Source organism: Acinonyx jubatus, chromosome A3 (assembly GCF_027475565.1).
Source record: "Acinonyx jubatus isolate Ajub_Pintada_27869175 chromosome A3, VMU_Ajub_asm_v1.0, whole genome shotgun sequence".
Taxonomy (NCBI): domain Eukaryota; kingdom Metazoa; phylum Chordata; class Mammalia; order Carnivora; family Felidae; genus Acinonyx; species Acinonyx jubatus.
Window position 1 is genome coordinate 27,418,675 of NC_069388.1, and position 25,545 is coordinate 27,444,219.

General features: G+C 57.3%; 1 protein-coding gene across 2 annotated transcripts in view; it reads right to left on the reverse strand.

The window, feature by feature from the left end:
• ANGPT4 (angiopoietin 4) overlaps positions 1 to 22,929 on the reverse strand; it is a 40,366-nt gene extending 17,437 nt beyond the window's left edge. Inside the window, exons 1-2 of one of the 2 annotated variants that reach the window (XM_027069754.2) lie at positions 22,439 to 22,925; positions 211 to 366 (exon numbers count right to left, since the gene is read on the reverse strand). In XM_027069754.2, the coding sequence (XP_026925555.1) occupies positions 211 to 366; positions 22,439 to 22,750 (468 nt within the window). In that variant the 5' untranslated portion in view covers positions 22,751 to 22,925. Of the gene's footprint in view, positions 1 to 210; positions 367 to 22,438 lie in introns of both variants that reach the window. The other variant, XM_053200136.1, reaches the window with a different exon arrangement.
• Positions 22,930 to 25,545: the final 2,616 nt, after the last annotated feature.

Below are 25,545 nucleotides of genomic sequence, written 5' to 3' on the forward strand. Positions count from 1 at the left end.
ACATCCGGTGTCTGCCCCCAGGGCTCGTGGCCTGGTGCTCATGTAATCGGGTCATCAGGGAAGGGGCCCAGGGTGCTACAGGCCCAGAGGAGGTCCAGACCTGAGCCAGGGATAGAGGCTGAGGCAAGATGACCTGGGCTGTGAGCCGGCCCGGCTGGCCACAGCCTCCCCCCTCCCCCTCCCCCCACGCCACCTGCTCGCCCTCCATACCTGAGCCTCCACATCAGTCAGCTTGCGGGTCTGGGCCGTGGTCTGGTTCAAGAGGCTGGTGCCTAGCTCCAGCATGGTGGCCGTCTGGTTCTGGACCATGTGCTGTTGGACCTGTGCCAGCTCTGACCTCAAGTTCATCTGGATGTACCTTTCTAGCTGTGGGGAGACCGTGGGCCGGGGTCATGGGTAAGGGCTGGAGGAAGGCTCCTGTCCCTTCCTGCGTCTCCATGAAGGGCAAAGAGCAACCAGGGGAGGCCTCTCTGCCAGGCCGGGCCACCCTAACCTCTCACCTGGACCATCCCAGTAGCTTCCTCCCTGGCCTCTCTGCCTCCACCCTGGTCCCATGCACAAGCCATCCTCTACTCAGCAGCCAGAGGCATCTTGTTAAACCTAAGTCAAATCGAAATCCTCCTCGGCTAGAAAGAAACCCTCTCAGAATTCCTATCTTAGAGGAAAAGCCAAAGTCCTCCCTATGACTTCAGCTTCCTCCATGATCCAGCCTTCTGTTCCCGCTCTGATTTCGTCTCCCAGTCCTCTCCCTCACCCTGCTCCAGATCACTGGCCTCTGTGACACCCCTCCAACACAGCAAGCATACCCCTGCCTCAGGGCCTTTGCACATGCTGTTCCCTCTGCCTGGAAACTCCCTCCATCTCATCCCCATCTGCATGCCTCACTCCCTCGTGTCATTTCAGGTCTCTTTCTACCACTTACGACTCCCTGACTTTGTATTACATATTTATCTGTCAGTTGTCTGCTTTACCCTTGGAATGTCAATTCCATGAAGCTGGAGACTTGGTCTTTCTCAACCATTATCTCTGTGTCTAGCACAATGCTTAGCGCACAGTAGGCGCTCAATAAATATGAGTTCAATGAATTGATAGAAAAAGGGGAGCTACAAGGGTCAGAGAATAGCCCTCAATGTCATGCCCATTGCCCAGCCATCAGGGAGTGGGGATGTATCCTTCCCTGCAGGAGAGTTTGCAGGTCTATCCATCAAGCTGGACTTTTCTATTTTCTGCTCCCCTCCATCTGCCAAATGGGCTGAACCGGACAGTCTCCAAGGGTTCTCTCAGCTAGGATGTTCTGGGATCCCACGGGCCAATCTCTTTCCCAAGAGCAGTTGAAGCTGGTCTGGCATGAGACCAGGATCAAGTTGCAAAGGTGTACAGCGTGTTCTCAGGGCTCGGTGCCCGCAGGCAGAGAGCTGGCGCCCCTCCTCTATTCCCTCTCCATTCTGCACACATCCTGGCCTCTGGCCATCATCCCTACCCCCTGGCCCTGGCTCCGTCCCTTGCCCTCTCACTTAGTCTTCCAGGAGGTCTGGCAGGGCAGCTCCCAGGATCCCTGGGAAGACAGGCATTCCCCAGGGAGGGGTGGTGACCTTGGCTGGAGTGGGGGCAGGCAGGCTCTGGCTGCTTCCTCCTCGGTCTCTTCTCCCCTCTTGCATCTTAACAGTCTGCCCCTTTCCCTGCCCCCAGCCCCCTGCCGCCCCCCTCTTTTGCTCTCCCCCCTTCCCAATCCCCCCCCCTCCCCACTGTGATCATTTGGAGTGTGTGCCCTTGTAGTGCAACATCAGATCCTGGAGGGGGCGCATGTGGGTGGTGCTGGTATTGACTACAGCAGGGCTTCTCAAAGTGTGGCCCTTGGAGCTTGTTAAAAATGCAAATTTCTAGGTCCCACCCCAGACCTACCGAGTCAGACACTCTGGGGTGGCGCCCAGCCGCCCAGGTGAATCTGCTGCTCAAGTGTGAGAACTGGGGTGGCAGTCACAAAAGGGACTGAGGACCAGGGAGACATGGGAGCCTCTCAAGTCTTCGTCATATTGGCCCGTTCCTTCCTTCCCTGCATCATCAGCACCCCACCCCCACCCCGCCCCGCCCCACTGTTCCCTGTAACACACAAGCGTGATCCAACCGCTTCCATCGAAAAACAAATTCTTGACCCCACAGTCCCTCCAACTGCGTCTCCAATTTCTCCGGTCCCCTCAACAGCAAAACTTCTTCAACAAGCTCCTCCGTTTCCTTGCCTCCATGACCACCCTCGCCTCTAAAAACATTAACAATATTATTATGGTGTGCATACAAGAAAGCTCAAGGAATAATATAAGGCAGTCTGTGTGTCTGCCATGTTCAAGAAAAACAAATATAACCCAGACTGTAGACTTCGGTGCTCTCTGCCCTCCCTCCCCCTTCCCTCCTTAACCCGCCTGGTCATCGTCTCCTGGATGGAGGGACCCTTCCATGGCCTCTGACTCTCCCCCTCAGCAGTAGTTAGCCCAGATGGCCACACCCGCGTCCTGGAAACACTTTCCAGATGCTCCTGTCTCCTAGCTGTCCTCCTATCCGTGGTCACCCCCGCTCTGCCCCCTCCTTTACCAGGCTTCTACATGTTGGGGGCTCTCAGCCCAGTTCTGGGCCTTAGTCTCTCTGCATGTTCTCTCCCTAGGTCAGGGGTCCTTAGTGGGGACCACAGGGTCTGCAAAGAGAATTCAGGGGGGCCCACGAACTTTGCTAACCTGTAAGTAAAATTTGGCATTTCCTTCGATGATGAACGTGGGCCACAAACCATAGCACTCTTAGCTCATCCCTCCCCTCCATTAACCCCTAGAAATCACCAGTATTTCCATACCACAGTGCAGGCGGTACAGTATCTTATTCTGTTTCTGCTCATCGGGACCTCAGAATGACGGACATCCTCGGACCCACCACTGGACAAAGCTACAACCGTAGCACAGATCTAATATTGAGTATTTTGACCGCAATGGCAAGATCGTTGGGCGTTCGGACACTTTTATTTTATGCATTTAAAAGTATCGCTCTGGGGGCGCCTGGGTGGCTCAGTCGGTTGAGCGTCCGACTTCACCTCAGGTCATGATCTCACGGTCTGTGAGTTCGAGCCCCGCGTCGGGCTCTGTGCTGATGGCTCAGAGCCTGGAGCCTGCTTCGGAGTCTGTGTCTCCCTCTCTCTCTGCCCCTCCCCTGCTCATGCTCTGTCTCTGTCTCTCTCAAAACTAAATAAACATTAAAAAAAAAAAATTAAAAAAAAATAATAAAATAAATAAATAAATAAATAAAGTATCGCTCTGAAAAGGGATCCGTTAGCTTCACCCAAGACCAGATGTCAAAGCAGACGGGGCCCCAGGAGCCTCAGTGCCTGCTGCAGGTGCTCTGGCTGGGCCCGGGACAGTCATGTGCCGACGACACTGGCTCCGTCTCCCCCCCAGACTTCTCCCCTCTGTGTGCCACCAGCTCACCGTCCCCACGCGGGCTTCTAACGAGCATCTCAAGCAAAAACACCCGCCGTGGAACCCTCGGTCCCTCAGCCCCCACTGCCCTGTCTCGGCATCCCCCACCACTCCCCTCTGCAAGCGACCCCCCCCGCCCCCCGCCCCCCTTCGCCATCTTTCCCATCTTGGCAGCTGGCCTCAAACCCAGACCTCCTCCTCCTCGCTTCTTTTTCTCGTCTGCTGCAGTCAGTCCCCTAGTGGGTTCTGGCTACCGCGATCCCAATGCGAGTTTGGAATCTGCTTGCTTCCCCACCGGTCAGCTTCCCCGCCTTGCCTCTATCGCCTGGGATTGCTGATGCATGGCTGCTGGGGAACCCCAGAGTGCGTAGACGGGGCCGAGCTATCCTGAGGCTGCTCTCACACGCACTCTCCCACGAGTCACAGACCTCGGGGACCCTGGTTTCAAACGCAGACGACCAGACCCTGAGCTTCAGCTCCAGGCAGATAAAGAGCCAGTTCAGACTTTCTCGGGAGTCTCCCCTCAAGCCTCTCATTTGCAGACGGACAAACTGACGCCCGGAAGACTGGCCCAAGGTCACTACCTGGTGGTCTAGGTTCCCTGACTCCTGGCCCAGGGCCTTCTTCGGGCCTGCAGAGCTGAGCTGGGGACTCACGGTAGCTTGGGGTCATCTCAAGTGACAGGAGTTCCCTAAGTACCCGCACTGGTCCCACACTTGTCCTGTGGCTGCGAGTGGCTGGGTGGGGCAAAGGCCACCCACAGCTGGGGCCCATCACCCAATTTACCACACCCGCCCACCAGCATGGGTCCTAGGATGGGTAATGTGGGCCAGATGGGCCCATTATGGCCATGCTGGACTCTGGTGAGTAATGTTGGCATGTGTGGTGGGGGCTGGGTCTGGTCTAGGGCCCAGGCACAGGCTGGAAGGATGGGGGAGGGGTCCCAATGAAGGAGCCCCCCACGTCCCCCCATAGGATTGGACCTGCCCCTTCCTTGTCACCCTCATGCTGCAGATTCTCAGGGTTGAGATGGGGGGGCAGGGGCCTGACCTGCCACCACCTCTCCAGCCTGCAAAGGGGCTGATCTCTGGCCTTTGGGGTATCAACCCTCTCCCTTTGGCCCCGGGTTTGAGTTTTGGCTCTATGACACTCCAACTGTGGGTCTTTAGTACTCGAGGGCTACGTGCCTCTGAGCCTCACTTTATTGATCTGTGACACGAGGACAGGAAACCTTGCTCCTTGTTGGGGAGAGGGCGGCTGAAAAGGGACTCGAGGGAAAGGAAAGGAGTTTAGACGGGCAGGGGGCCGGTTGAGCAAGGAGGGTATTCTGGACAGACCACAGATGAGCATCGAAAGGGATGAACAGTCTTCGTGGCCCAGGAGGTCCCCTCAAGCCTGCTTTTCTCCCACATCGTTTACCTAAAAAAAGACTGCAGCTGGGGAATGGATAAGCAACCATGGTCCGTCCATCCAGTGGACTCTACTCAACAAAGAAAAGAAAGGAGTTAGTGATCCACACAATAATAAGACTCAAAGAGAGTCTGCAGGATTCCATGTATGTGACCTTCTGGAAAAGCCAGAATCCATGGTGTTGCCAAGGACTGGGTCTGTGGTGGGAATGGACAGAGAAAGGTCATAGGGGAACTTTCTGGGGGTGTTGGCAATGTTCTGTGTCATGACTGAGCGTGTATATTTGTCAGTGCTCACAGAAACGCCCCGGGTGGCTCAGTCCATTGAGCGCCTGACTCTCGGTTTCAGCCCCGGTCGTGATCTCAGCGTTCACGAGATCGAGCCCGGCATCGGGCTCTGGGCTGGCAGTGTGGAGCCTGCTTGGGATTCTCCCTCTCCCTCTCTCCACCCCTCCCCTGCTCAATCTCCCTCTTGCTCTCGTGCTCCTCTCTCTCTCAAAATAAATAAATAACAAGCGTAAACATTAAAAAAAAAAAAAAACCCAACAAAACCTGTAGGTTAGAAGTAAAAAACACACACAGTAAAAAACAAACCCGCCAAAACCAGATTCTATAAAATAGCCCATATAAAAGTATGTATTATAATGACAAATATATTTTCTTACGCTAATCCCTCACCCTCGGAGTGTCATTTGTGTATTCACTCAGGGTTTTCTTTTTTTTTTTTTTAAGTTTATTTTTATTTATTTTGAGAGAGAGAGACACAGGGGCAGAGAGAGAGGCAGAGAGAAGAGAGAGCATTCCAAGCAGGCTCTGGGCTGTCACTCTAGAGCTCAGCGTGGGGCTTGATCTCATGACCTGTGAGATCATGACCTGAGCTGAAATCAAGAGTTGGACGCTTCACTGACTGAGCCACCCAGGCGCGCCCCACCCCCACCCCACTCAGGAATTTCTTGAGCACCTATTATGTGCTAGGCGCTGTACTAGGGACTGGGAAATTAAGAGTGAACAGAATTGGCAAGTTTTCTGATTCCAGGGCAGTTCCACGAACTCATTAGTTAAATTCCAATAGTGATGAGTGCCATGCAGGGAAATGAGACACGGTAGTGAGTGGGGTCGGGGGCAAGTGTGGCCAGAGTGGCAGGGAAACCCTCACTGGAGGGAGCTGCCTGAGCTGAGAGGGTGCGAAGGAGCCAGCTGTGGGAAAGACAGGAGGACGGGAGTTCTAGACGAAGGGAAAGGCAAATGCAAACGCTCTAAGATGTGAGTGTGTCTGGTGTATTTGAGAATCAGGGAGAAGATCAATACCGGTGATAGGCCCTGCCTGTCTCTTCCTTGGAAAATGGCGCGTATGGTTCATATTTGGAAAGAGCGTTTTGTCAACTACGGATAGAAACCAACGAGGGAAGAGTAGTTAGTGTATTGTATCAGACGAGCCTGGGTTCGCATCAAAACTCTTAGCTTAGGGGCTGTGTGACCTTGGGCGGATACCTCTACCTGTCTGGGCCTGTTCTCTAGAATGGGGGTGATCATGGCTCCTATCTCTGGGTCGCAGGGAAGGTTCCTGGCGCTATCTTTCCGTAAAGCGCCTGAGATGCTGTTATTTAATGTATTAACGCAGGAACACTATGCGATTGCATCGCATATCTGTTTTTTAAAAAACTCGGAATCTAGGGGCGCCTGGGTGGCTCAGTCGGTTAAACGTCTGTCTTCGGCTCGGGTCATGATCTTGCAGTCCGTGAGTTCGAGCCCCATGTCCGGGTCTGCTCAAGGCGTTAGCCTCCTTTGCAAATACGTGCATTTAATTCCTTGTTTGAAATAATCTTTTTTCTGAGAGAGGCTCCAGAGCTTTGACGGATGCTGGAGAGACGGAGGGTGCAGGCCTCTGAAAATCCCTCCTCACTGGTGCCCCCTCGGTGGACCATCCGCTCCAAGAGGGCGGGGGCCTCGCCTGCCTTTTCTTCTGGAGGTTGGAAGGGTGTCTGGCGATTCTCAGGTGCTCCACGGATATTCGTTTCGTTGAACGAACGGACGGATTCGAACACCTCCCCTCCTGGAAGAATTAGCTTTGAGATACATGACACCAGATGGTTCTATGCTGCAGCCGCTGGGAAACAGAGCAACAGGTGAGGAAAGAAACGCGCTTACAGAAAATGAAGTCCAGCCCAAGCTGCCGAATGGGTTTGTTGCTTGCAGCCTTTGTGCCTCCGTTTCCCCCATCTACAGGTGGGGGTGACGGTGCCACTCTGTGGGGTTGAGGTGAGAAGGGGTGGAGGTGGAGGTGCTTGGAGCGTGTCCGGTCAAGGATGCTGGGGGAGGCGGGGAGGCCAGTAGGGCAGAGCCCACGGTCATGACCCCCGTTGGCTGGAGCCACACTGGAGAGGGTGGCTGGGGTCCCCACCACATTTGTGGGACCCTCTGGGAGTCAAGGGCATCTCTTCACGGCGTCTAGCTCTGGATCACTGCAGGTGGGACCTCATCAAGAGGGTGCGGGCCTGGCCCCCCGGGTGGGAAGAACGAACACCGGAGGAGAAAGAGACTTGGCAGGAATCTCTCCAGAGGCTGGCAAGGCTTCTAGCACGAGAACTTGAGGCTCTGGGTTTAAATCCCAACGTCTCCACTAACTGGCTGCAGGACCCAAGTCCGGCATCTTTGCTCCAAGCCTCGATTTCCTTAGCTGTCAGATGGGGCCCCGGGGGGCCCCAGGGCACATGAACCCACTCTTTTGGGGATTAGTGCAAAGGACACTTGGATAAAGATCCAGAGGGGGGCGCCTGGCACGGAGCAGGTGTCCCCTGCATCACCCCTGAAGAGGTTCTGGAAAGTTCATCTGGCTTTAACGGTACCTGTTTTCTGCGGGCCTGGAGAGGGCCTCTGTTTTATACCCAGCTGTGAGGCCTCCTGGAGGTGTGGTCTCTCAGAGTCTCCGTTTCCCCAGCTGTAAGATGGGCACAGTAGTAGGGACTAGATCCACCCTTAGTCAGATTTTGTTACTTAATGCATGAATGCCACAGCAATACACGACTGTATTGCCAACCTGTTTGAAAAAAATTTGGTATCTGCAGCTCAAGGCATTTGCTCCTTGAGGTTGTCGCGGGGTTCAACGGGACCGCGGCTGTTCAGTGAGGCCGTGCCTGGCGCATGCCGGGTGCACAGTAACTTTGGCAATTGTTATTGTTGTTGCTGCTGGGACGGCTGTAAGTTCTGCCACACAACTCCACCTGCAGCGCAGGCTGGGGCTGGCACGCCTTGGAAAGCCGAGGCTCTGTCCTGGTGTAGAATGTTTGTCCTGGCCTCTGGTCCCTCTGTCCTTTGCTGGTGGGACTTTGCCAGGAGTGAGAGTGGGGGCAGACGTTGCGGGCCCTTGGGGGATGGCAGTTGTCCTGGTAACTCCTTATGGCACCCCATGATGGCCAGGTGTGCTTGGGTGCCTTAGAGATAGCCTCTTAGCGGGGCGCCCGGGCGGCTCAGTCGGTTAAGCGTCCGACTCTTGGTTTCGGCTCGGGTCACGATCTCGTGGTTTGTGAGTTCGAGCCCTGCACCGGGTTCTGCACTGATGGTGCAGAGCCTGTTTGGGATTCTCTCTCTTCTTCTCTCTCTGTCCCTCCCCCCCACTAAATAAATACATAAAACTTAAAAAACAAAAAAAGAAAAAAAGAAATAGCCACTTATCCCCTGCATGGAGGCTCTGCCATTGATCCCACTTTATGGATAAGCAAATGAAGGCTCAGACACAGAGTGGCTTCCCTGAGGTCCCCCATCAAGCTGACAGATCCTAGATTCCTACCCAGGTCTGCTGATTTTGGAGACCAGAAGGTCAGGTCCAGTGGGCACAGGAGGGTCAGGGCAGGAGCTAAGCAGGTGGAAACCGTGTCCCCCTCACCCCGCGCGGGACGGGGTTTTAGCCTTCCAGCCCGTGAGCCCAGAGACTGAGTGAGCCCAGGTGAGCCCTCATGTTGGCTTCTGCCTGTTGCCTGCGTTTCTGGGTCCCCTGTCCAGGCTTGTGCCTGAATCAGACCGAAGGAGAACCAGGGGTTTCCGCGAGCTGGGGTGGTGTCGAGGTGCAGAAAGGCCAAGGATTCCCCCAAAACAACCCCCATGAGACCGCAACGAGGCAGCGGGGAGCACGGTTTCTGGTCTCTGCTCCCCAGCTCCGAGCTCCATGGCTTTGGGTAAATGATTTCATCTCTGAGCTAACACCATCCTTCTAATGGCTCAGGCCCGACCCCTTGGAAACCTTCTTCCCTCCCCCTTCACCCCTCCCCCACATCCAATCTGTGGTCTCTACTCTGGGGCCATGTGCAGAATCCGACCACTTTCCCTCCCCCAGCCCCATCACTTCCACCCCTCGAAGCCTCCCCAGCCCCCATCATCTCTTGTGGGCTTCCCAGCTGCCCCCCGCCTCCCTGCCACCCCCCACCCAGGCTGTGCCTTCAGCTTCTGCACATGCTCCCCAGCCCCAGTCCGTGCCCCACACAGCAGCCAGAGAGAACCCAGCACACCTAAGCCCGGTCATAGCACCTTCTGCTCCAGACTCTGCTGTCACTTAGAGCCCAGGCTTTTTGGTAAATTCCTTTCCAGGAGAGAAAACACAAAGTCTTTGGAAACGGGCAAAACTGCCCCATAGAGCAGGGTCCAAACTGCGCCGCACTGGAGGTGGGGTGGGAATTAGGGCAAAGCCAGCCAGGCTGAAACCAGGCTCCAGGGTGCAGGGCGGGGGAAATCAGAGCCTGGCCTGATGATGAAGGGGGAAGCAGCCCCCCTCCCCCCCACAGGGACCCAAGCCTGGGCGGGAGGGATATGGGAGCTCAAAAGACTAGCAGGGACCACACAGCCAGCCCTGTTTCCCACAAGGGGAAACTGAGGCCCCGATCTGGAAAGCCATTTGTAGGAGGCTGCACACAGGAGCTGGTGGCCCAGTGTGGCCGGCCCCGTGAAAATCTGGAAGAACAGGACTCTGACAGCTTTGCGTGCTTGCTTCCATTTAGATGTAAATTTTTGTACTTTAAAATTTTTTGGGAACGGGTGACGCGAGCACATGGTTCGGAAGTCCAAGGAATCAGAGGCTGTGGAGCGCTAACCCAGACCTGCCCCAGTTCCCATCCCCACGGGCCACTGAAGGATGTGCTGGGTTTACTTCCAGGGACACGACGCGTGTGCCAGCGGTGATTGTGCTCACACCCCCCCCCTCCCCCCAGCGCTTCTTTGGCAAACACAAGGTCAGCGCCCATTCCGCACCTTGCTGCTTCTCGCGCAGCGTCAACCTTGGAGGTCACTCCACATTCAGCCCGACAGACCGGCCTCGCTGCTTTAATAGCCACATGGGATTCTGTCTGTGGCCGTCACTGTTTGCCCAGCGGGTCCCCAATAGCTGAGCTCATTTCCAGCCAGGGCCATCACACCAGGGCTGCTGGGAATATGCTCGCCCACGTGTCACTTAGCTCTCCCGCAAGGCTGCGTCAGGGATAAACCCCTTGACGCAGAACTGCCTAGTTCAGGGGTGTGTACCCTCGTGATGTGTCTGCGGTTTCCACACTGGTTTGGGAGGAGGGGCCCTGGGGGCTGCAGCAGGGGCCACGGGAGCCAGAGCATTGCCTACCCAGAGCATTGCCTACCCGAATCCTCCCCCCACACACCCACACCCTTGATCTCAGGACCACCTCGTCAGCCTCTTTCTGACTTTTGGATCTCCCCACGAACGTCACCTCCCCCGGGAAGCATTCCTTGGCCACCCCATCGAGGGTAGACACCAAGCCCCCTGCCCTACTCCTCCCACTGTGACTGCCGGGGGGGGGGGGGGGGGGGTTTGGTTTGTTTTGTTTTGTTTTTCCCACAGCCCTTCACCCATCTGAAGCCTCCGTTTTCTCCCCAGGAGAAATGCAGGAATGCAGGGCCGCCATTCAGGAGCAGCTTAGCAAGGTAGCTCTGGGCCACCAAGTTCTCAGCCACGTCCTCCAGGCCTCGAGCCAGCGGCCCCAGGCGCGGGAGAGGTACTCAGGAAAGATTTGTTGAAACTGGGGTGTCTTCAGGAGAAATGTGCTAAAAATGACCACGACAGGGTCTCAGTACTCCTTCATCCACTCAACAGACTTGCTCAGATGTAGCCCGGCCCCGGGGAGAGAGCAGGCTTCGCTCCTGCTCGAGCTCAGCGCTTCCGAAGGGGCATGGCCCTGAGGGCCTTACAAATGTAGCCCATTTAGTCGTTGGCTTGCTCATCATCCCCATTTTACAGATGAGGGAAAGAAGCACAGAGAAGCTGAGCCTGTTGCCCACGTCACACAGCTGGTGAGCACGACCGGCTTGGAACTCGGGCCTTCGGGCTCCCAAGACCACACCCTTCACCCTCAGTGGGCGCCTTGAGGCAGCCAGACTCCAAGATGGCCCCACGGATCCCATCTCCTGGTATGCATGTCATGCATAGTCTGTCCCCATAGTCTGTCCCTCGCTGGGCTGAGATCGGCCACCGTGACTGTGGCACATCGTAGAAATGTTGGAGTGTGACTTTCATGGCCACGTCATTACGTTTCGGCTCCTGCTTTGTCCCCTCTTGGCCCTCTTGCTTGACAGGAACTGGCCACCACGTCCTGAGGCCCCTCGAGCAGCCCTGCAGAGGGGCCCATCGGGAGAGAAACGGAGCCCGTCACCCCCGCCGCCAGCCAGCACCTGCCTACCAGCCCCGGGAGCGGGTCGCCGAGAGGCTGATCCTTCAGCCCCGGGTGGAGCCTACAGACGACCACAGCCCCGGCTGATATCCGAGAACAACCACATGAGAAAACCCGAGTCAGAGCTACCTTGCTAAGCTGCTCCTGAATTCTGGACTCTCAGAAACTGAGACAGAATTGTTTGTGGCTATTAGAAGCTGCTAAATGTTCTGGGGTCATTTGTTATGCCACAGCAGATAAGACTTTTGTGGGGGTTACAGAGGCCAGACCCTCTTGCTTCCAGGTCCCGCGCCCCTCCCCCAGACACATCGCATCCCTGCCACACCATCCCCATGCCTCAGTTTCCCCACCTCTCCAACGGGGCTGACTCTGTGGCCTCGAGCCCCACGGCCAAGGGTTGGCCCTTCCTCCTCTGCCTGGTCCCAGCCCCCTTCCCACCCCCTCCGGGCCCACCCAGGCCCTGACCCCGCGGCTCTGAGCTGCTAGGCCCAGCCTTCCTGGCTCTTTGCCCCGCTGTTGCTCTCCTTCTGGGTCAGGGCTCAGAGAGAGCCGAGCGAGTGGGCAGGGAGCCAGGGGTGGAGCGTGTCAGGGACCAGCGGGCTGTTGTGGAGGGGTGTGCCGTTCAGCTCTCAGCTCGGCCCACGATTCCCGGCACAGGCCGGGCTTCTCCCAACCTCAGCGGCAGCCCCGAGTCAGGCACTGGTTCAGTCACAGCATTGCCACTCCCTTTCTGTGCCAGTGATGGGGCTTCTCTGGGCCTCGGGGGCCTCGATGGAAAACGGGGCGCATTGGTTCCTCTTGGCACAGGGGCCAGGGGCATGAAGGAAGCGACTGCTGGAATCTGTGCTTCCCCGGGGGCTGGGATTCTTCCGTCTTGTTCACTGGCGTAGCCCCGGGGCCTAGCGCAGTGCCCGGCACATAGTAGGTGCACCGTTATCTGTGGAACGTTTGTGGCTGTCTTACCCTCTGAGCCTCACCTTGTCTGAGGGTGTGTGTGTGTGTGTGCGTGTGTGTTGCTCTCGGGTGGTGGGTGTCTGTCCAAGGCAAAGAAGCCACAGGAAGACGAGGGGTATGGGGAATAGAGTGAGGGGAGCTAGGCCTGCATTTTCTGTCTGAACTTGGGGTGCTTCTCGGATGTGAACCGGCTACCAGGGCCTTCGGCCTCCCAAGGCCCCGCTATCCCTTTGTAGTCGTCTGCGTCTCAGCCTTGATCTTGGAAGGTGTGTCTGCAACGGGGCCTATGTGATGAGCCCTTATTCTCCCCCGTGGCTACGATGGTTCCCAACACCTAAGATTCCTGAGAGCAGGGTCAGGCCCAGAGAGGTCTGGTATGGCCCCTGATGAGCACTCCAGTCTCAGCCTGGCCACACTCTCCTGGCTCTCCAGGCTTCGGCCACAAGGAACGCTTCTCACTTCCTCCAAATCACCTCGTTCGTTCTCCCTCAGGGCCTTCCCACTTGCCGTTCCCTATGCCTGGAATGCTTTTCCTTTCCCTTCTTTGCCTGAGAAGGACCAGTCTACCTTTCAGAGCTCAGCTCCGTCCTTCCTCCTGGTGCCTTTCCTCCATCACGGTCAAGCATCCGTGCCCCCCCCCCCCCGGCCCCCGTTATCTATCCCTAGAACAGGTGGGGACTTCCTCACAGTGCCTATCATGGTTGATCATGACACATGAGAAATCGCCAGGTTGGTGTCTCTCCCGCTGCTCCTGGAGGGGAGGGATTGAGTCTCTCTCGCTCACTGCTGAATTCTCAGCCCCGCACGGTGCCTAACACCGAAAGTTCTCAATAGACGTCGGTGGGAGGGGTGATGGAGTAAATGGAGACATGAATGTTCTCACCTGTGTGTGTGTGCGTGTGTGTGTGTGTGTGCGCGCGTGCATGCGCCTGCTCGTAGCTGCCTGCATGCAACCCCAGAACTTAATAACCGTAAGGATGCGTTAATTTTCCATGAGGTTCGTGACACACGGTGCATCCTGTTGCTACAGGGGAGGAGACACAGATGACTTCAGCTGGGATTCAGGAAGCCCGAGTTCTGACCCGACCCCTGCCACGGGCTCTGGGGTGAATGTAGTTGAGTCACTCCCCGTGCCCAGGGTCAGGGTACCCGTCTGTACAATCGGGAAGGGGCACAGAGAGGCAATCCGTGTGGTGGTTAAGTATGAGGTCTGGACCCAGCCCCTGCCTGGGTTCGAAGCCACCTCCCTCGCTTCCTAGCCCCGTGAACTCTCTGGGCCTCAGTTTCCCCATAACAAAAGGGGATCGCAACAGTCCTCACCTTTTAGGATGTTGTGAAATCTCAGGGACCGATGTTTGTAGGACATGCACAGCAGTGCCTGGCACACAGAAAGCCCCAGCAGCACGTTCACCCCAGAAGAGAGAAGAAACCGAAACGGCACCTCCTACTTCCCCGTGAGTTGAAGCAGCACCAGATACACGCGCAGACCTTGGCGGGCGCTCGTCATTTGGGCCTCACGGCCAACCCAGGCATGAGCGTACCTCTGTCCCCAGTTTACAGAGGGAAAAGCTGAGGCTCCGGCCTTTCCTGCCTTTGCAGAGCTACAAACCTCACAGCTATAAGATTGGGTGAACAGAAGCAAACCGCAGAAAAATGAAAATGGCATGACACTGTTTATATAGGAAACCAATATTATGAATTGGTTGGGGAGGGATAGACACGGGGTAAAAGGTTACCAACACCGAACTCACGGTAGCTGTCTCTCCTGGGGGAAGGAAACAGGAGAGGGGCAGGAGCTAAACGGTCTCTTCAGCTGGGTTGTGGGAACAAGGAATTTTATTAGATTTGTTTCTATCTCTTCATACTTCCAAACCATCTCAGTAAAATTTTAAAACGCACAGAACAGGGGCGCCTGGGTGGCTCGGTCAGTTACGCGTCCGACTCTTGGATTCCGCTCAGGTCACGATCTCGAGGTTCGTGGGTTCGAGCCCCGCATCGGACGCCGCACTGACAGTGCGGAGCCTGCTTGGGATTCTCTCTCTCCCTCCCTCTCTCTGTCTGCCCCTCCCCCTGCTCCCGCTCCCGCTTGTGCCTGTACTTTCTCACTCTCTCTCTGAAAACAGGTAAATAAACTAAAGAAAGGAAGGCAAAATTAAAAAAAAAAATGCATAGAACGAATTGCAAGGAAGTTAACTGGGAGATGACTAGGGAACTGGGAAGACCACTGATTTTTTTTTTCCCCCTCCGTGTCTTCACGTGCTTCCCCAATTCCCAGCGTTTGCACCAAACGTCGGGAAAGACCCAAGAGTGATGGACTGGAGACGGGAATGAAGGGTCACGAGGCTCTGCCGGCTTAAGCTTCAGAAGTTCTGCTCCTCTGTAGGGGAGGAGAGGGGAGGGGAGGGGAGGGGAGCCTCCTGCAGGGTCTGTGGGCACCCCCTCACCCACCACATCACTGCATACGTTTTGCCCTATTTTGTCCTCATCCGAGGTCGTTGTTTCCATGGTCCTTATTTTGCAGATGAGGACACTGAGGCCGGGGCAGGAGGCAAAGGGACTTTGCTGAGCTCACACGAGGCAAGGTGTGGAGAAGCCGCTGTCGAATTCCCGGGCTGCCACCACGGCGGATTCCCTTGCTGGGCCACGCGTCCCAAGTATGCCATCCCTCCCTGACACTCACCTGACGCTGTGCCCCGCCCTGTGCGCACTAACTTGTCGAATCACCCTAACCTGCAAAGCGGCTTCTATCACTTTCCTCGCCTCTCAGATAAGAAAACCGAAGCACGGAGCGGCCCAGCGGTTGAGGCCACACAGCCCACGAGCAGCGGAGACGCTGGGAGTCGAGTTGAGTCGGGTGGGCTCCACGGCCCGTGCTGTGCCTCTGTGGGATTCACCCCAGGCCCTGGCCAAGGGCGGGGGGGGGAGGGGGGACATAATGATGAGGACACTCAAGTGGGGGCTCTGGGTCCCCTCAACTTTTCAAGAGCTGCCCATGCTGGCGGAAGAGCCTTCAAGAAGGCTCATTGGCTAAAGGCCCCGTGGGGGAAGGGAAAAATCTAGCCTCCGTGAGTTTTCCTTTCACTGGCCAGCGCTCTGTCTGTTCTGCAGGTCCCGGCTGGGTCTCCAGGGACCAGGCCACAAGGGACACGTCTTGCTTATTAGCCAGGAGACTGGCCTCAGGGCTGAGAGCGTGGGTTCTGGCAGCAGCCAGCCTGAGAGTAAACCTCACCTCCCCCTTGCTGGCCATGAGACCTATCTTTCTTTTATCCTACACGCTCTCTAGGAGGCAGCGAGTGTTTTGAGTTCCGCTTTACAGAGGAACCAGTTGACGCAGGTGGCTTCCCCAGCTGGTCAGTGGCACCGCTGGGACGTGACCCCCCCCCCCCCACCCCCGACTCTGGGTCCATTCCAGAAATTTCAGAACTGACTCTGAGGTTAAGCAAACGCTCTGAGGCCAGAGTCTGGGTGGAGGTGCAGACTTAGGGGGCAGGCCTGGGGTCTGTTTTCTCACATTTCCTGCCCTAGGAGACAAGGAGGAGAGGGTCTGGGTACATCCCAGCCCAGCTGAGCTGTGGGGCCTAGGAAGAAAGTACCAGAAACTCAGAGCCCTGCCCCCATGGGCTGGCCTGGCCGAGGTGCTTGAAAAAATAAACCCGTCCCTCTGGGGGATGCCTCTTGCGGGGCCGCTGGCCCTGGGGCTCCCTGAGTCATCCCTAGGTCAAGGGCATCTGTGCCGGCCATTTCTAGGCTCCTTTCTTGGGAAAATAACCCCATTTCTCTAAGAAGCATATGCTCTTCTCCCCACCCAACCCCCTCAGCCCCAAACTGCTTAGAAAGCAGCCAGCGGTGAGGTTAGGAAATCAAACCCCAAGACGTTCTGTTCGGCAACTGAGATTCATTTCTTGTTTGGATAGCCGAAGGCTGAAAATGCCAAGAATTTACGGGCAGCCTGGGGGGGCTGGGGCAGCTGGGAGTCCCGGGCCAGTTTGGGAGGGTCCTGGGCTGGGCCAGGACCCCACGCTGCGCTCCGCTGGATGCGCTGTTGACCCGCATCCAACCGCTGGGCTGAGGGCTTGAGTTGTTCTGAGGTCTGGCGTCAGGGGCCTGGAGCGAGCAGCAGAGGCTGGGGGCAGGGCCAGGTTGAGAGGATCCTATCCGGCCCCTCACCCCTGCTGGCTTGGCTTTGGGTGCAGAAAGGGAAGAGAGAGTGGCCCCGGCTGAGCACCCCGGCTGGGGGGTGGGCCCTGGGCATCTGACCTGTGTGTCCTGAATTGTCTGGGGTGGACAGAGTGTGTGGACAACCAGGGAGGTAGATATGGGAGGGCTAGCCGGCCCGGGGCCGGGGCAGGGCGGGGAGGTTGGGGACAGACAGGGAGAGACCTCAGGGACATGCCGCCAGACAGAAGAGAGAGTCACAGCAGCAGAGAGACACAGAGATAGAAAGGGGGAAGCAGAGACACGTGGGGAGATGGGCAGAAACGGCCGACTGTCACTGGTACAGGAGGGAGAGTGGAGGGTCCCACGTTTCTGGGGTTTGAAGCTGGGCTGCCCTCAGGTGCCGGGGGTGGGTTGGGGAGCCTGCGTCCTTGCCTGTGGCCCCGGGGTTTCCTACTCTCCTCATGTGTAGAGTGGGTCCTGCGTGGGAGACGGCAGAGTAGGGCACCTCCTGGCGGGGACTGGGGCCACCGCTCATGGGGTGACAGCAGCCCAGAGTGACCCTTCGCTGGGCACCTGCTGGGGGCAGACGCTTGCCCGGTTCTGCCGCTCTGAAGCCCACGTCAAACTCTGTCATCACACGGACGAGGCCCTGAGCGCATCACACACACCGGCTCACACAAGCCACACGACTCACCACTGGGCTGCACGGCCTGCTGGGGAGCCTGCCCCCCCCCCCCACCCGCTGGCGCTGTCCGCCTGTCCGCCCGCCCCCTCGAGAGTCCTGGCTGCAGCTTTCCACCCAGATGAGGGGGTGGGTCAGAGCCAGGAGCGGCCCACAGATAGCAGACTCCAGACGTGAGTCATTAGTGCAGAGGCTTTCCAGGGGGAGGGGGGAGGAGGGGAGGGGAGAGAGGTGGAGGAAGGGGAGAAGAGTAGAAAGAGGGAGAAGGGTGGGGTAAGGGGGGGGTGGAGAAACGAGGAAGGGGGAGACGGAGCAGACCTTCCCGCAAACACCCCCCCACCCTGCCACCCCCTGTGCTCTGAGTTTAGGAGGACACGGGCCAGCTGGCCAGCTCCATGCTGGGAGAAGACAACTGGGTGTCTGGGATTCGGGAATCCTTGCCTCCCTCACTTCCTTGACACCCTCCAGAGTCAGGAGAAAGGACCTGGAGCTTGGAGGGCCTGGGCTGGCTGTCACGGCTGGGTGACTCTGGCAGGTCCCTTCCCCTCCCAGGCCTGTGTCCTCACCTGTGCACTGTGGGGACAGGGGCAGGAGTCAGGGGCATGGACTGAGCAGGGGCTGGCCGCTGGCCGCTTGCAGCAAAGAGGGTCTCCTCTGCGGCCACCCCGATGATGGGAATCTGGCCAAGAGCTCCGTCTGGGGAAGCCGGTCATCTCTGCTCATCCCCAGGAATCCCTAATGGCGGTAGTGGTAATTAGTGATGCTTCTAGATCAAAATATTTTGAGACTCGTTTTTTTTTTTTTTTTTTTTTCCCCACTCCTGGGATGTTACCGCAGAAGCCAAGAAGAGGCCTTTGAGTTTCAAAGACTCTGAGATACACCCAGCCCAAGGGGCATGAAGGGGGCATTCAACCCAAGGAGCCCTTACCCAGGGGAGGGCAGAGCAGATACCTGCTTGGACCCCAGCAGAGACCAGGCAGGACTGGGGGCCTCCTGGGGCCCACCAGCATGGACAAGTGATGTTTCCAGCCCCAAGGCTATCGGACGGGGACCATTGGACTGACTCGTCCCCAAGTGCGCTGCCCTCACCCAGCAGTGCGGGGCTCACACTGGAGATACGAGTGAGTTAAATAAAAGCCCATCGGTCCACTGCACCCCGGCGCAGGTAAGCTACCCCGTGTCCTCACGAACCACGTGCTCTAGTCGGGCAGCAGGCTGAGAGCGGTGTGGGAGCGGTCGCCGTGGTCGTCCCAGCCATCCCCTGACACGTTCCCATTTTGCAGATAGGGAAACTGAGGCTTGCTCATCCACAGCCAAGTAAATGCCAGACCGGGATGTGAACTCAGGTCAGCCTGCCTCCTGCAACAGCGCTCTTTGCCCCACAGCGCCCCATGGACGTCTGGAGAGGGCGTTGTGCCACAGGTGGAAGAGGTGGGCTGGGTGCCCTTCTGATCTGAAAGTCACCAGTTTAAATGCTTCCTTTGGCTCAGCCAGTGATGCCTGAGCACCAGGCACCCGGGGGAGTCAAAGGTGGATGGGAGGGTGAGGCTTGGGGTAGAGAAGCCGGAGGGAGGGGATGGGGTTGCACGAGGTAGGGAGGCAGCTGGGAAGACAGGAGGATACACCATGAGGAGAGAAGCGGAGGCCACAGGATGGATGGGTCCTTCTGCCTAGGGGCCGGTGGGCATCCCCGGGGCCACAGGAGGCCTTAAACAGAGACAGGTGGGCAGGGAGGGAAGAGCTGAGTGTCAGGCAGCTTCAGGGTTGAGGCACCATGGGCTCTCGGAGGGGAGACATCTGCAGGGTCAGGGTCACGGATTTGGGGTTCAGGAACCCGTCAGATGCCAGTTTGGCATCATCATGGGGCAGGTGGGAAAGGGTGCTGCAGGAGCCCTGGGGGCAGTGCCATGAAGTGTGAGTGGAAAGGAGGAGCAGGGACAGAGTCCTGGGAGACGCTGCATTTCAGGGTGGGGGAGGGCCCGAGCGACTGGAGGGACTCAGGGACGGTCACGCACCCATATGTTCATTCATTCCGCAGCCGTTTGGAACACCTACCCTCTGCCAGGCACTGTTCTGGGCTCTGGGAACTCAGTAGTGAACAAAGCAGATGTGATCCTTGCCCTCCTGGAGGGCACAGACCAACAGGAATGCTCTAAGAATGGGTAGTGATAAGTGCTAAGAGAGAACACCAAAGCCAGGTTGAGGGGATACAGAGTGACAGAGGGTTATTTTAAATGGAGTGGACAGGGAGGGCCTCTCTAAAGAGGTGACATTTAAGGAGAGACCTGAGGGAGGTTGGGTGAGCCATGTGGGCATCTGGGAGAGGAGTGTTCCAGGGACTAAGGATTTTCTTTTTATTCCAAAGAGATGGGAGTCCCAGGATGGTTTTAAGCAGAGGAGGGACAGGATCTAACTTAGGACCCCTCTGTCTGCTGAATGAATGAACTGTGGGGGCCAGGGTGGAAACAGGGAGCCCAGGGCGGCTGCCATGATGACTGCCCAGGTAGGAGATGGAGGTGGCCCAGAGTGGGGCAAGGTAGGGGAAGGGGTAGGGAGGTAGGTCAGAGCAGGCATGCTTGGTGGATGAGGGCTTGCTGATGGAGACAGTTTCTGGAAGGATGGTGCTGGTCAGCAACATTGAATTTGTCAGGAGATCAAGTATGATGAAGACCGAGCCATGGCCATTGGATGTGGGAGGTGACTTTTGGGGGAAGGAGTGAGTGGGATGTGAGGAAGTGGAGGCAGACTGTGTGGACTTCTGAGACCCAGGCCAGAAGTCAGATAGTGTAGGTTGGATAAGAGGCTTGTTTGCTCTACTCTTCCTTCTCTCTCTCTCTCTCTCTCTTTTTTTTTTTTTTCCATGGAAGATACTTATATGGGACTAAACACTGAAGGGGGAAGAATCAGCAGAGGGGGAGTACAGAAGGGGACAGCTGGCTTGGGGAGGTTCAGGGGCTGCAGGGGGATGGGATCTACATCCTAGAAAGGAAGAGTGACCTTGGCCCATAGAGGAACCCCTACCCTCTGAGCTGGAGAAAGGCTCTGGGGACTGGTGGATGTACGGGTGAACCTGCAGGTGTGGGGCAGGCAGCTGAAGAGTGGCTCTCCCTTTGTCCTCATTTCTCATTGAAGCAGGGGGTCATTGGTCTGGTGGGAGGGTGGGGGACAATAAAAACGGAGGCTTGAGGAGGAGGTGAGGTTTGAAATGGCCCTCGTGGAACCAGAAACACACAGATTTCAGAGCAGCACGGAGCCCCCACTGGGTTGGCTCCAGTGCGTGAGGCCAAGAACTCCCTCAGGAGGGATCTAGGGGTGAGATGTGGCAAGCCGACAGGGCAGGTGAGAGGGAGGGCAAGTGGGCAAGGGACAAGGAAAAGATGGTGAGTTGGGGGCTGAGGAGCTAGATGGTTAGGGCAAGAATAAGACAGGAGGTTAAGTGTGGGTGCACACGAGTGTATATGTGAGTATGCACAAAGCAGTTTGGTTGGATACGTGTAGGGTAGTCTCTCCACCTTGGGGATAGATAAACCCAGGGTGTGCTCAAGGCAATCCTTCGGAAAGCAGGGGAAACTATCAGAACTTCAACGAACGTGATTTCATACATCATCTTTTTGCAAATGGAAGGTTCCATTTCATTTTGTTTTATGCCCTGGACGTATATTAATATGGGTACATGCGCAAAAATATTAAGTAAATATGCACGTATCAGGGGAGTGGACATTGTTTGCTGCTTGGGCACATGCTTTGAGCAATTTAGACACCAAGGAGTAAGAAGGCACTGATGCTTGCAGAGGCACCGTGTACTGTTGAATCCGTTTGAAGGCTCTAGGAAGCAGTCTACCTCCCTCCACCCCGTGCCACTGCTCAGACCGTCTTCTGCACCTGCGGCCCGGGGCTCATTCTCTCCCTTCCTTGCCGCCACTTAAAGGCTCCTGCCAACCTGATCTTGGAACCCACGGACGCCTTTCCCGCCCCCATGCCTGTGCAGGGCCAAGCCTGCCTCATTCGCCTCTGTACTCGGTGCCTTGTTGAAGGCTTGGCACACGGTGGGTGCTGAGTGTCGACAGAAAGCACGAAGGCAGAAGGCCCTAGAGTGGCCCTGACCTTGGGCCAAAACAGCGAGGGGTGTCCGCAGCTCCTCACGCTCTGCCACCCAGTACCCAATTCATCAGCAGGACCGATGTTCCTCCGTCAGAATAAATCCTCATCTTCCCGGCCCAGTCCGGCTCCAGGCCCCTCTTACCTCTTGCCTGGTGGCTAAGCAGCCTTCTCCTCCGCATGCACCCTGCCCTCTGCCCCCTACAGTGTATTTTGTTCAAAGCAAATCAGGGGTGTCTCCCCTGCTCAAAGCCATGCACTTGGCTCTGATGCTCACAGCAAGAGAGGGCCAGAGTCCCCCCCGGGGCTCCCAAGGCCCGACACGACCTGCCTCCCCTCCCCTCTCAGATCTCCTGGTGCACCCCTTTCTCCTGTCCTCTGCTCCAGCAGCACTGGTCCCCCCGGTTCCCCAGGCACCCTGACAGCATTCCCGCCTCACAGCCTTTGCTGCTCCCTTTGTAGCAAACGCCCTCCCCGCAGGTACCTGCATGGGCCGCTCTGTTACCTTACTTTGCTTTCTGGGTTCAAACGCCACCTCCTCCGAGAAGTCCTCTCGAATTACCTGACCTCAAATAGCCACCCCACCACTGCTTGCCGTCTTCCCTCCTTCATTTTCCTTCACCGTCTCACATGGCAGATTTTTATTGCACATCTCTTTCTGGCCTCTTTCCCCCACCAGTCCAGCAGGGGACGTATTGTTCTGTTTACTGTTAACATGCCTCGCACCCAGGATGGGCCAGGCCTGTGATCGGAGCTCCGTGGATTTCTATTGGATGAGCGAATGAATGGCTGTGAGGGAGCCAGGTTTCCAGCTCTGACCCTGCCTAGCCTTGCTGTGCGGCACCAGGGCCATCCCTGCCCCTCTCTGTTCCTCACTACCCCAATCTGTACACTTCAGAGACAAGGGCTGCCTGGGCCTGGCCTTTGTGCCGGGGAAGGCCTCCGGGGAGGACGCTCCCCCCGTCCGTGGGGACAGGCCCCCGTGCCGCCCACCGCCCCCTGGGTAGGCCCCGCCCTTACCTTCTGCAGCCACTGCGTGTTGTTCTGCAGCACCTTCTCCAGCTGTCGCACTCGCTGGGCCGGCCAGTCCCCTAGGTTCAGTGCAGCGGCAGCGGGCGAGTCCCTCTGGAGGCTGTTGGAGCCCCCGAAGGCCTCGGGTTCGGGTGGGCAGGGTTCAGGCTCGGGCAGCACGAAGGTGTAGCTGCACTGGCCGTGCTGGACGCGGTGCGCCCGGCGGCGCCCGGCCGCCTCCTGCCCCCTCCGCTGGGCCACAGTCACGGCGGCCGCGGCGAGGAGGAGGCCGCCCAACAGCATGGCTGGCCGGGAGAGCATCCGGAGATGCGGCGATGGTGAGGGGTGTCGGGTCAGGGGCCCCCCCACCCCGGCGCTCCGCCCGGCGGCTCCGGGCCGGGATGCCTGCCCACCACCGAGCCTCCGCAGCTGCAAACCCCTGTTTTGGCCGAGCTCTGGCCAGGGCAGCTATTTATACTTGCGGCTTCCTCCCACCGCCTCTGCTCCCCGCCCCCGCAGACACCCCCTAACCCTTTCCCTTCCTTCCTCCTCACTCCTGCCCGAGGCTGCAGGTCCCCGTGCACCGGGCCTGCTCTCCCCGCTTGGCCTCGCCTCTGAGTTATCTGCTATCCAGGGGAGGCCTGGCCTCCCTGTGAGAAAGAAAACAACACACACACACACACACACACACACACACACACACACACAAACACCAAACCCCCAAAGCTGCCTGCTTCGGAAAACCAAACCCGGGTGAACCCTCTCTTCCTGTCTCTGTCTGTCTCTCTGTCTCTCTCCAACCCCCCCCCCCCGCCCCGCCCCCAAGGCTGGGATCTCAAGTTTCAGCCCCCCTTCCCCTTCCCTCTCCCCCTCTACCTTCCCCCCCCCCCCCACACACACGCACTCCGATTCCATGTTAGTGCTTGGAACATTGGAACATGAGCAAAGTGACCCCCGGAGAGAGCAAAAGGAGGGGGGCAGAGGGGTGAGGCTTGGAAGGAGGCAGAGAGTCCAATCTGTTTCTAGAGAAAGAGAAAATCCTTGCGAGGCCAGGGATGTCGGCGCGCCCCGCAGGGAGCTGGCTCCCTTCCTCCCTTCTCCCGTGGGGCCTGGGGGATGTTGTGCCCTGGGGTGGCCCTGCTCAGCAGATGTGACAGCAATGAGGGGTTGTCCTGTCCCGGGGCACACTGTTCTAGGACTGCCTCTGGCTGGAGGGGAGGAAATGGATTGGTTGGAGAATACCTTCTGGTGAAGAGTGTCTCTCCTAGCCCTGGGGTCAGAGGTGGCTGACTCCCCCGCCCCGGCTCCTGGGTGGCCGGCTGACGATGTTATGCGTCCACATCCTGCCCCAGCGGGGTAGACCCCATCTCTTGAATGTATGTGAGTCCTCAGCCTGGAAACTGAGGACCTTCTGATTCGCTTGTTTACCTGTTTCCTGGTTTAAATCCTGGCTAGACCAGCTGTGTGACTTTGGGCGAGTCGCTTAACCTCTCTGTGCTTCTGTTTCCCCTTGGCCAACCGAGGAAAATAACACCACCCACTTCACAGAGTGTGAAAATTAAGTGAGTTTGAGCAGGGATGGCGGAGGGTGAGTGCTACATAAATACTTTCTATAGCTGTTATCAGCGTCATAGTTACTGTGTACTTCCCCTCCCCCAACCCACCAGCATGTACCGCCCATGAGAGCAGGACAAGACTTGTTTTGTGGGGACGTGGCGGGGGTGGGGGGGTGGGGGAGGGCAAGAGGTACCCAGCAGTGGCTGCATCTCTCTCCAGGGCACCGCCTTCCGCCTTTCTCTGCTGCTTTTCCCAGAGTGGACCGCCCCCCCACCCCAGCTGTTTGCTATTGTTTTTTCCCCTTTGTTTTCCCAAATCCTAGGGAGTTTTGAATGGGGCAGGCTGCTTGGGGGCAGGGGGAACCAGGGGCGCATCCGGGGGACTGAGGACATTAAACCAGGTGTGTGGGGCTTTGGCAGGAAAAGGAAAGGCAGCTGGTTATCAGCCACCAGCATTCGCTGAACTTCCTGCATGCTCCAGACCCTGCTTGCCCACCTCTGCCTCAGTTGTCTCGGCTGTAAATGGGGTCACACCACCCCCGACCTTGCGAGGAAGACGCATGTCAATGCCGGCCACGGGTTTATCCTGGCGTCTGGCACCGGCGAGCCCAGAGTGCAGGGCGACTGTCTTGTGTTGGTGGAGCCCCGCGGTGCGAGCCCAACAAGGCCGGTGCCGCGATCATCCCCATTTTACAGAGCAGGAGAGTGGTTTGCCCGAAGTCACACAGCGTGGAGATGCGTGGCCTGGAGCTGGGGCAGGAGGGCAGGCTCGTGCATTTAATCTTCCTGATGGAGAGAATGAATGACTGCATGAGATGTAACTTTCTTCCCATGGTCCCCTTATTACGCTCATGGATCTCTGTACAGAAGAGGAAACAGGATTACCTGTTTACTGGAGAAATGTGGGTAGGATCAAAGGAAGAGTCTGGAAAGCTTGGGAGATGGCCCTGGCAGCCTCTGCACCTTCATTTCAGTGCTTCCTTCTCACCTCGGGGCCTTTGCACATGCTGCTGTCTCTGTCCACCCACCCTCACCCCCACCTTTCAGCAGTGTTCCAGTTACTGTGGCCCTCAACCAATTACACCAACACTCAGTGGCTTAAAACAAAAATAACAACTGGGGGGGGGGGTGCCTGGGTGGCTCAGTCAGTTAAGCGACTGACTTGCGGCTCAGGTCATGATCTCGCAGTTTGTGAGTTCGAGCCCCGCGTCGGGCTCTGTGCTGACAGCTCAGAGCCTGGAGCCTGCTTCAGAGTCTGTGTCTCCCCCTCTCTCTACCCCTCCCCTGCTCATGCTCTGTGTCTCTCTGTCTCTCAATAATAAATAAACGTCAAAAAAAAAAAAAAAACCCAAACATTTATTACCTCTCAGGGTTTCTATGGGTCAGGAATTCAGGACCAGCTCAGCTGGGCCGTCTGCTTGGGTCTCTCATGACCCAAAGCATGACAGGGCCACTCAGGGCTACAAAGGCGCTTGTCCCCAGAGGGCCAGGTGGAAGTCACATTGCACTACAAGACCTAGGCTTGGGTAAGTCATTGAGCGGAGCTTCTGGCGTATTCTA